Source organism: Bos indicus, chromosome 5, assembly GCF_029378745.1.
Source record: "Bos indicus isolate NIAB-ARS_2022 breed Sahiwal x Tharparkar chromosome 5, NIAB-ARS_B.indTharparkar_mat_pri_1.0, whole genome shotgun sequence".
Lineage (NCBI taxonomy): Eukaryota > Metazoa > Chordata > Mammalia > Artiodactyla > Bovidae > Bos > Bos indicus.
In genome coordinates, this window is record NC_091764.1 from 65,866,237 (window position 1) to 65,878,489 (window position 12,253).

The 12,253-nt window shown below is 37.6% G+C and overlaps 1 protein-coding gene across 4 annotated transcripts in view; it reads right to left on the reverse strand.

Moving 5' to 3' along the window:
- WASHC3 (WASH complex subunit 3) overlaps nt 1-12,253 on the reverse strand; it is a 58,698-nt gene that overhangs the window by 11,467 nt on the left and 34,978 nt on the right. For all 4 annotated transcript variants that reach the window (XM_019961178.2, XM_019961176.2, XM_019961175.2 and 1 more), the window contains one exon: nt 10,970-11,034. In XM_019961178.2, the coding sequence (XP_019816737.1) occupies nt 10,970-11,034 (65 nt within the window). The remainder of the gene's footprint in view (nt 1-10,969; nt 11,035-12,253) is intronic.

Genomic DNA, 12,253 nt, shown 5'->3' on the forward strand with positions numbered 1-12,253 from the left:
AACCATTACTGCTATCTAATTCTAGAATATTTTAATTACTCCAAAAAGAAACCTAAAACTCATTAGCAGACACATTCCATTTCCTTTCACTCTCATCCTCTGATGACCATGAATCTACTTTTCTGTGTCTATGGATTTGTCTATTCAGGACATTTCATATAAATAGGATCAAGGCTATTTAACCTTTTTGTCAGGATTCTTTCACTTAATAAAATGTTTTCAAGGTTCTTCCATGTTGTAGCATTTATCAGTACTTCATTCCTTTTTATGGCCGAATATTATTCCATTGCATGGATATATCAATTTGTTTATCCATTCATCAGTTGATGAACATTTAGGTTATTTCTACTTTTTGGCTGTTATGAGTAATGCTAGTGGAACATTTGTGTACAAGTTTTTGTGTGAATGTATGTTTAGAATACTTGAGTACAAACCTCAAGTAGAACTGCTGAGTCATGTGATTACTCCATGTTTGACTTTTTGAGGAACTGTCAAACTGTTTCCCCCAGTGAATGCATCATTTTACATTTCCACCATCAGAATATGAGTTATAATTTCTCCATATCCTTGCCAACACTTGTTATTCTCTGTCTTCGTTCATTTCTTCCTTTTCTCATTTCTTTTATTGTGGTATAATACACGTAACATAAAACTTACCATCTTAACCATTTAAAAGTGTACAGTTTAGTGGTGCTGAGTACATTCACGGTATTGTGCAATCATCACCACTTAACCAACCTCCAGAATTCTTTTCATGTTGCAAAACTGAAACTCTGTACCAGTTAAACAATAACTCCTCATTTCTCTCTCCTTCTAGCTCGTGACAACCACTCCTCTACTTTCTGTCTCTATGACTTTGTCTACTCTAGGTACCTCATGTAGGTGGAATTATACAATACCTGTCTTTTTGTGACTGTCTTCTTTCATTTCTCATGTCTTCAAGATTCATCCATATTGTACCATGTATCACAATTTCTTTTCAATTTTAGGATTAATAATACTTCATTGTATGCAGATAATACATTTTGTTTATCCATTCACTTGTGGATGGGCATTTGGGTTGTTTCTACTTTTGGACTATTGTGAAAAATGCTGCTATGAACATGAGTATACAAGTATCTATTTGAGTCCCTGCTTTCACTTTTTTGAGTATATATATGCTGAGAAGTGATTTTTGGAGAAATTGCCATACTGTTTTCCATAGCAATTATAATTTTACATTCCCACCCAGAGTGCACAAGGGTTACAATTTCTCCATATTCTTACTGATACTTCTTTGCTTGCCCTCATTCATTTTTAAAATAAATTTAAAGCTACTTTGAATTGTAATTGCTATGAAAACAAAAGAAAAGCTACATACTCGAGTTCCTTTTGTTATATAAAAAACTTAAAAAATTGTGAAAATCAAATGAGGTTAAAACATGAAAACATTTTATAAGTTATAATGCTTTAAAAATGTTACTGTAATAATAAAACTCTTAACAGCATTTCCAGACTGGATATTCATATTAATATTCTTAGGGGGAATAGTATTTGGCTTTTTAATGATCAGAACTGCTCTGGCTTGATTGTGTGTGTGTGTGTGTGTGCGCACGTGCATGCACATACCTTTTAATTTTCTTTCACAGAAAGAAGTTTTAAAGATATGTTTTAAATGGTTGCAACTTTAAACTACTAGTCACACTTCACTACTAAAATGTGGAAATGAAGATTTCATAATACTCTCAGTGTTTTAAACATATAAATGAATCACTACAAAAGACTTCGTCAGCAAAATGCAGAAAAAAATATGAAGTCAAATTCATGATTTATCATGTATATATTTTTAAAAATCTCAATCTTTAGTGGTTATCTTGGTAGCTATATTTTAATAAGCATATTTATATAATTTGTGGCATTAAGATTATCAATAAAAGTCTTAGTAAAAGCAAAATTTTTAAAGCTTAACTTTAAACTTCTTATTGTTTAATTTCTTTAAAAAGAGATATTTTCAAAGATTACTAGGTTGACCTCAACTAAAACTGAGCCAAAATTTAGAAAGGAAAGGACTGCTGCTGCTGCTGCTAAGTCACTTCAGTCGTGTCCGACTCAGTAAGACCCCAGAGACAGCAGCCCACCAGGCTCCCCCGCCCCTGGGATTCTCCAGGCAAGAACACTGGAGTGGGTTGCCACTTCCTTCTCCAGTGCATGAAAGTGAAAAGTGAAAGCGAAGTCGCTCAGTCGTGTCCAACTCTTAGCGACCCCGTGGACTGCAGCCTACCAGGCTCCTCCGCTCATGGGATTTTCTAGGCAAGAGTACTGGAGTGGGTTGCCATTGCCTTCTCTGAAAGGACTAACCATATACAAATCAGTACTTTTTAGCAAACAGGATGCTGTGTGTATGTTATTTCTGTCATCTTTCTCCCATTTACATAAACAAGACTGTCAACCACAATCCCTGCTGTCTTCATCCTTTCCTTATACCGTTTCTTGTTTCAGTCACATAATCCAGGACTGGCAGGTCAGGAGAATCATTCTCTGTAGAGACCAGTGTAAGGGAAGGCTCATAAACCAAATGGGGACAATCAGAATGCTTCCCTAGAAATGAGCTATGGACTATGGAGAAGGGGTTCTCTTTCCTTTCAGTTGGTGAAACTAGCAATATTATAGCCATTTAAAATATAAAGCAAATATTATTTGCTAACTCCTTGTTTTCCAGGAGGTAGCTCATCAGCAGTAGGAGAAAAGTGGATTATTATGCCACGTTTGATTAAAGGCAGACCGAGGAACAGGTGAGAGAAAATACCAACCAGCCAGCAATAATAGTGCTGTGGCCCTGATTTTGTACTGCTTAGACTTCTTAGGGATGTGAGTCAATAACTTCCCTTTTTACTTTAGGTAGTTTGAGTTATGTTTCTGTGATCCTCCTGTACATAAAGGAGTCTTAAAATATGAATATCATCGATCTGATTTGTTTTCATTAAAAACAGATTTACATTTGTGCTTAAAATCAAAACCACTTTGATGGCAAACATTATAAACATTCTTTAGAAAAACATTTATTTATGTAGGTAAATAGTTTAAAGATATTTTTCATTTTCTTTCAATTTAAAACAGTGGAATTTAAAGCAGATGAAGTGCCAAAAACATTGTTAGTACAAATATTGCTGAGTAGCAGGGTTGGGGGGATAGGGTGTGATAGTTATTCAAATCACTTTTCAATATCAGCTACAGCACACACAGTTATAATGTCACATGATACTTGTTGATTAGCGTCGTTCTCAGTGTTAGTTGCTCAGTCATGTCACTCTTTTTGACCCCATGGACTGTAGCCCACCATATTCCTCTGTCCATGGGATTCTCCAGGCAAGAATACTGGAGTGGGTTGCCATTCCCTTCTCCAGGGGATCTTCCTGACCCAGCGATCGAACTCAGGTCTGCCTGTGTTGCAGGCAGATTCTTTACCATCTGAGCCACCTATGCAATAGCAATAAGTGGTCTTAAGGAAACAGCCAAACACTGAATTCTTGAACTAAGATTACATTGACTATATAAAGACATTTGGGATAGTTAAAAAAAAAAGAGACAATTTTGACTACAGTAACTAGTAAGACTTATTTCAGCATTACACTTACTCAAACTACACAGTTTGGTCTTTTCTATTCTGAATGCCCATCAAGGCAGGTATACCTGTTCTTTGCTGTGGTAAGCAGATTCCCCAGCCAGAGAAATGACATAATGCCTAATATGATAAAGAAAAAGAAAGCTAGCTATTCTAGGTAAGATGGGTTTCTGCCATTTGTCTTGGGGTTCTTACATCCCAACAGCTCCCCTAACTTCTTGCTTGCTAGACACTGGCAGACCCCAACTGTTTTTAACACTACTTCTTCAATATTTTTATTATCTCTTATCTCTTACTGTTGTGAAGCAAAAGTTAGAACTGGACATGGAACAACAGACTGGTTCCAAATTGGGAAAGGAGTACATCAAGGCTGTATATTGTCACCCTGCTTATTTAACTTATATGCAGAGTACATCATGAGAAACGCTGGGCTGGAAGAAGCACAAGCTGGAATCAAGATTGCAGGGAAAATATCAATAACCTCAGATATGCAGATGACACTACCCTTATGGCAGAAAGCAAAGAAGAACTAAAGAGCCTCTTGATGAAAGTGAAAAAGAGGAGAGTGAAAAAGTTGGCTTAAAGTTCAACATTCAGGAAACAAAGATCATGGCATCTGGTCCCATCACTTCATGGAAAATAGATGGGGAAACAGTGGAAACAGTGGCTGACTTTATTTTTGGGGGGCTCCAAAATCACTGCAGATGGTGACTGCAGCCATGAAATTAAAAGATGCTTACTCCTTGGAAGGGAAGTTATGACCAACCTAGACAGCATGTTAAAAAGCAGAGACATTACTTTGTCAACAAAGGTCCATCTAGTCAAGGCTATGGTTTTTTCCAGTGGTCATGTATGGGTGTGAGAGTTGGATTATAAAGAAAGCTGAGTGCCCAAGAATTGATGCTTTTGAACTGTGGTGTTGGAGAAGACTCTTGAGAGTCCCTTGGACTGCAAGGAGATCCAACCAGTCCATGCTAAAGGAGATCGGTCCTGGGTGTTCATTGGAAGGACTGATGTTGAAGCTGAAACTCCAATACTTTGGCCACCTGATGCGAAGAGCTGACTCATTTGAAAAGACCCTGATGCTGGTAAAGATTGAGAGCAGGAAGAGAAGGGGATGACAGAGGATGAGATGGTTGGATGGCATCACTGACTCAATGGACATGGGTTTGGATGGACTCCGGGAGTTGGTGATGGACAGGGAGGCCTGGCGTGCTGTGGTTCATGGTGTCGCAAAGAGTCGGACACGACTGAGCACCTGAACTGAACTGACTCTTGTGATCTAAGTCTCCAACAGTGGACTAATCACAGTTTTCTGACAGTGTTTTTTCCTGTCCTATACTTTCTAGCCAGTATGCCAGCCAGTGGTCAAGGACCGGTTGTTGTTCGCTTGCTAAGTCATGTCTGACTGTTTGTGACCCCATGAACTACAGCACACCAGGCTTCCCTGTCTTTCACTATCTCCCCGAGTTTGCTCAAATTCACGTCTGTTGAGTAGGTGGTATCATCCAACCATCTCATCCTCTGTTGCCCCTCTGTTTCATCCTCTGTCACTAACGACTGGTAACTACCTTGAATGGAATACCAGTTAAGCAAGAACTAGAAAAATGGAACAAATAAAAAAACCTGTTTCTGGAATTGCTCATTTGGGGAACTGAGATCAATTCTACGCTCAACTAGTCAAAATCCAACCTTTAATCCCTTATGTTGTTCAGTAGCAGGAGACAGGCAAATCATCGGCAGATAAGGAATTCTTTTAGAGGGCAGGAAACTCTGCTGGATATGCCTTGAATATAATTAAATAAAGTTTTCTTGCTTTCCAGTATCCTTTTGTTTATCACTAATAAATCTCCTCTCGTCTCAGTGATAAGTAGGCTGAAGTGGTTACTTTTATTCCTGGTAACCACAATCATGGTCACTGCACAGTCTGAGAAAAGGGTATAAATGTCTTTTGAATAGATATATCCAGGACAAATGCCAACTGAGCTGGTTCTGTTTAAAGCCTGCATAACTCGATTTTTTTAGCCAAATCAGTATGCTGCAAACTGCACTCTCCTACTAACATTAAGAATGTGACCAGTTAAATTTAAATTTCAGAAGTCTGTTCTTTACTACAAAGTTGAAAATACAGACTTTTCAGTTTGGGAAAACAGAGAATATAACTCAAAAGGATAATTACTCTGTGTACATTATATATGTCTGTGTTGAGACCACAATGGTATACAGGCAACTACGGGACTATAAACAAATTGTGATCTGAGAGCCTGGTAAATCCAGTTGTTTAGAACTTGCTACATATTCTTCCATTAAAACATTCATAAATCACAACTAACATTTACTGAACATTTACTGCTTGTTCAGAGCTGCACTGAGTGCTTACTTAGTCTGAATGAATCTATAAAGGGTGAACTCTTCTATTTCACATTTACGAGGAAACGGATGCACAGATTGATTAGGTAATTAGTTCAGGGTCATACAGCTAGAAAGGGGCAGTGCAGAATCTGGACCTCAGCAAGTAGACCATTTCTAAAGTCTGCCTTAGACTGAGACTTAACCACCACGGATTTCATCTCTTGCTAGACACGTTCAGAGGCTAGACTATTTATCTTAGAGTAGTAAAAGCAGTAATTACTAGTAATAGTAACCTTAGTTATGGGACATAAATGAAACCATAGAATAGGAGAGGGAGAAACATTTTTCCTTTTTCTTGGTAAGAGAATCTAGGCATTGACTGAAAAAATTTATAAGGCATGATTTATCTGCTCTGTATTTCTAAAACAGATCAACCTGAAAATTTTCTATTTTCTTTCCTTTCCATCAACTTGTGTGTATGATGACAAAGGTGACAAAGGTACTCTTTCACATCTTTTTAATTTACTGCATTTTTAAAAACTAATTTTTACAAGCTAAAAACTAATTTTTACAAGCTAGAACCAAGAACTAAGTCTTGGTTATATAAGCCCTGTGATCACTGACCTAGAGCCAGACATCCTGGAATGTGAAGTCAAGTGGGCCTTAGAAAGCATCACTACGAACAAAGCTAGTAGAGGTGATGGAATTCCAGTTGAGCTAGTTCAAATCCTGAAAGATGATGCTGTGAAAGTGCTGCACTCAATATGCCAGCACATTTGGAAAACTCAGCAGTGGCCACAGGACTGGAAAAGGTCAGTTTTCATTCCAATCCCAAAGAAAGGCAATGCCAAAGAATGCTCAAACTATCGCATAATTGCACTCATCTCATACGCTAGTAAAGTAATGCTCAAAATTCTCCAAGCCAGGCTTCAGCAATAAGTGAACCGTGAACTTCCTGATGTTCAAGCTGGTTTTAGAAAAGGCAGAGGAACCAGAGACCAAATTGACAACATCTGCTGGATCATGGAAAAAGAAAGAGAGTTCCAGAAAAACATCTATTTCTGCTTTATTGACTATGCCAAAGCCTTTGACTGTGTGGATCACAATAAACTGTGGAAAATTCTGAAAGAGATGGGAATACCAGACCACCTGATCTGCCTCTTGAGAAATTTGTATGCAGGTCAGGAAGCAACAGTTAGATCTGGACATGGAACAACAGACTGGTTCCAAATAGGAAAAGGAGTTCATCAAGGCTGTATATTGTCACACTGTTTATTTAACTTATATGCAGAGTACATCATGAGAAACGCTGGACTGGAAGAAACACAAGCTGGAATCAAGATTGCCGGGAGAAATATCAATAACCTCAGATATGCAGATGACACCACCTTTATGGCAGAAAGTGAAGAGGAACTCAAAAGCCTCTTGATGAAAGTGAAAGTGGAGAGTGAAAAAGTTGGCTTAAAGCTCAACATTCAGAAAATGAAGATCATGGCATCCGGTCCCACCACTTCATGGGAAATAGATGGGGAAACAGTGGAAACAGTGTCAGACTTTATTTTTCTGGGCTCCAAAATCACTGCGGATGGTGACTGCAGCCATGAAATTAAAAGACGCTTACTCCTTGGAAGGAAAGTTATGACCAACTTAGATAGCATGTTCAAAAGCAGAGACGTTACTTTGTCAACAAAGGTTCATCTAGTCAAGGCTATGGTTTTTCCTGTGGTCATGTATGGATGTGAGAGTTGGACTGTGAAGAAGGCTGAGCGCCAAAGAATTGATGCTTTTGAACTGTGGTGTTGGAGAAGACTCTTGAGAGTCCCTTGGACTGCAAGAAGATCCAACCAGTCCATTCTGAAGGAGATCAGCCCTGGGTGTTCTTTGGAAGGAATGATGCTAAAGCTGAAACTCCAGTACTTTGGCCATCTCATGCGAAGAGTCGACTCACTGGAAAAGACTCTGATGCTGGGAGGGATTGGGGGCAGGAGGAGAAGGGGACGACAGAGGATGAGATTGCTGGATGGCATCACTGACTCAATGGACGTGAGTCTGAGTGAACTCCGGGAGTTCGTGATGGACAGGGAGGCCTGGCGTGCTGTGATTCATGGGGTCGCAAAGTGTCGGACACGACTGAGCGACTGATCTGATCTGATCTGATCATCATTTTTAAAAACTTAGATTTTTAAGAAGATTAAATAATCACTAAGAAGTAGCAAACAAATACTATTTATTTGGTAATTATCTGGCATTTTCTTCAGTTTTATAGAGTTTCTAAAATTCAGTGATAGTAATTTTTGTAGGAAAATAGCCAGGCTCTCTTCTCTCTTATCAAGTAAACTGTTTTGGTTCAAAGTTACATACTCTTAGTTTCCAAACTGTTCTAAACACAAGCTAATTGAGTAACAGTGTATTTTCTGATCAGTATTTATTCCTATATTAACCTCAGTTTTACTCTTTGTTCAGCGCAAACAGATTTAGACTACTTCTTCCTACAGTTACGTAAGTCTGTCTCACTACCTAGGGCTAAAAAAAAAGTTTATGTTTATACTTTAAAAGAGAAAAGAACCATCTTTACTGAAAGTTCTTGGCTTAGGCTTAATATGTACCTAATATTTTAAATAAAAGCACACTCTTTCCTTGGATGGCACATTTTCTTCTTCATCTCAGACTTTCCCCTTAAAGCAAGGCTCCTTAACTTTTATGTAAACATGATTCCTAAAGTGACAGAAGTCCTCTTTAACAAGGTGGTTGATTCCACTTATCATATCTAGCTAAATGTAGTTGCAGCTGGTTTTCTAGTGGTAGTGGTGATAGGTTATAGTGAGTCACCCTACTCCAACCAGTGCCCCTTGTGACCAATGGCATGTACTCATGAGGTAATGGGTCAGAATTCAGGCTCCAGGCTGTGGTTGAGGAGCAGCTTTTCTGTAAGACAATGTTAACTGTTACTGGAATTCTACCCTAAAACTTGGCACCACCTTGCAGCTGAATGTTTCTCAACATTTACAGACAATGACGCGCGCTCAAACTTGCTAAGTGAGATACATCAAGAAAGTACTGGAGGTCCTAGGGGTTCTCCCCTTGGTAATTATCCACTAACTTCTTAAAAAGGTGATACCTAAATGGGATCTTAAAGAATATCAAATCAGCTTGGCCAATAACATGGGGGAAGGAAGTTTCATGGGGAAGAATACAAACTTTCAAAGACACCAGGAAAATGGTACAGTCTGAGAACTATATAAGTAGTCTGCTACAGCTGTAAGAGACAGGGATGCATGGATGATTGGCAAGAAATGAAGCCAGAGTCTTGATGATAAATGTATTTATTTGCAATTCTAAGATGTCAGAGCATATGTTAGGGACAGCAGAGAGTCACAGGAAGACTTGTATGTATGAACAGATGAACTATATGAAGACATCCACTTAAGTTTTTAGTGATGGACTGAAAGAGAATAGAAAACCAAAATGGAGCAATTAAAATAAATCAGGTGAGAAATGATGAAGGCTTGAACTAAACAGCAATGGCATGGAGGCATATGGTCAGATGTGAGATTAAAAATGAGGAAACCACAGTGACTGACATAGTGAGGGGAAGGGAGGAGGGCAGAATCAAGGGTGACTTTCAAGTTGCTAGTGTGGGTAGCCAGTTGAAGTAAAGGATTATGAAGGAGTTTTAGGCTAGGCAGGGGATGCAATGCAGCCAGGAGCGGGTGGAGGGAATGGAGAACTAGCATACGCTGATGCTTATAAGGCTGCTAATTTCCCATTTATTACATTTTCTCTAGAGAGAAAAATCATCATTTAAAAGGTCATTTTAGCTCTCTGTTAGTACCGATGCTCTACTGTGTATTTCCAGAAGCAAAAAAGAGGTCATGGTCAATGTTAGATATATTTACAACATATATTCCAATGAGTACCAAAATGGATTGGACCCATATGCTCAATTCACATTAAAGTATGTGTCACAATCCATCTGCTTTTAAAGTGTGTCAGAAACAATTTCCAGAACAAATGCCAAATATCCTGGAGATGTTTGGTTCAAATTACCAATCCATACCATTGTACTTGAACTGTTTGCTACTGAAATATATACTAAATGGAGATATGTGAAGGAAATCTGTTCTTCTAGACTTCAAAATATGTTTTTAAATTTCATATTTTGAAAGATAAAATGAGAAAAGGATTGCATATATGAAAGAAAAAAATGCATATATTTTCTTGAAGGGCTCAAGGCCAAGAATTCCAAAGTATACTGCTAGTATAGTATGAATGCCTGGAGAGCTAACATAGCTAAATACAGTGGGGTGAACTAAAACCCCCAAACTGGAAAGACTCTTTACATGTGTCTAGATACTTGCAAAAGAGAATAGTTCTGAATAATCCATTAAGATACATCTTATCCAGGATGAGCTGTGTAGCCAGGTTTGCCTGGATGGAAAACGTAACTGTCAAATTTTTGAGTCACAACTTTTCAAAAAAAATTTTTATAAAACTCACACAAACAATATCTAGTTCCATAATAACCATTACCATAGACTACTCTATTTATTTTCCCATCTGGCTCAACCTAGGTCATGTAGAGTAAATTTCCTATATACTAAGGTCTCATACATAAAAAACTGCTGAGTGACTGAACAACAACAAATTAGAAATAAGAAAAAGAGGATGGGGAGGGACGGAGAGAGAAAAAATGCAGCACAGGAAGAAAAGGAACAATGCTTCTTGTGGATACTACTGCTGTCAAACAAAAATGTCATCAATTTCCATCTCTTTTGCATATACAGGTTCATCACCAATTTATTGAAAATACTCCTAAAATGTTTTAAGGCTAGTTTTAGTAGTATAGCATAGATTTTTCACTTTTTAAACATAGCAGACACATTATTTGTGGAGGAGGTTTCCTTGACCATAAAACAATGTACAGGAAAAACATATATAGAGCTTGAAATGTTTTTATAAAGACTGATAAATTCAACACCTTGATAGTAATATCATTATATCATTAGAACTACTTACTCAAGAAGATCTGGGTCTAGTCCTTCTGATATCATTTTGTTTCTTATTGCCATCACTGGAACACCCTAAACAAAGAACACAAGATAATTCAATTATTAAATATGCCTCCTTCATAAAGACATACAAATAAACCAATGGAACAGAACTGAAAGCCCAGAAATAAACCCAAGCAACTAATATTGGACAAGAGAGCCAAGAATACTCAGTGGAGAAAAGAGTCTCTTCAATAAATGGTGCTGGAAAAATTAGATATTCACAGGTAAAAGAATAAAACTTGACCACTATCTTGTACCACCCATAAAAACTAACTTTAAATGGGTTAAAGACTTAAATGTAAGACCCCAAACCATGAAATTCCCAGAAGAAAACACAGAAAGCTCCGTGACATGGGTCTAGTAATGGTTTTACAGAAATCATACCTAAAGATTAAGAGACAATGTAAAAAGTAAACAGGTGAGACTACATCAAACTAAAAAGCTACACAGCAGAAGAAACCATCAGCAAAGTGAAAAGACAACCTATGAAGTGGGAAAAATATTTGTAAATCATATTCCTGATAAGAGGTTAGTATCTAAAATATATAAAGAATTCATAAAACTCAAGAGCAAAAAAAAAAAAAAATTAAACAAAAAATGGGCAAAGAACTTGAAGAAACATCTTTCCAAAGAAGATATATCAATGGTCAACAGATACATGAAAAGATGCTCAACATCACTAGCCACTAGAGAAATGCAAATTAAAATCACAATGAGATATCACCTCATGCCTGTTAGAATGGCCATGATTAAAAGACAGAAGATAACAAATGCTAGTGTGGATATGGAAAAAAGAAAACCCTGCGCACCGTTTGTGACACTGTAAAATGGTACAGCCACTGTGGAAAACAGTATTGTATATAATTCTCAAAAAAATTAAAAGGAGAACTACCACATGGTCCAGCAATTCCAGTTCTGAGAGCATATCCAAAAACCTCCAAAACACTAACTTGAACCAATGTCTGCATCCTCATGTTCACAGCAGCACCATTTATAATAGCCAAGACATGGAAACAATCAACATGTCTACTGAAGGATGAATGAATAAAGAGTGTATATACATATACACACAATGGAATATTATTCAGCCATAAAAACCAACAGAATCCTACTATTTGTGACAACATGGGTGGATTTTGAAAGCATAATGCTAGGTGAAATAAATCAGACAGAGAAAGACAAATACTGTATGATCTCACTAATATGTGGAATCTAAACACAAAACAAAAAGCCAAACTCCTAGACAAAG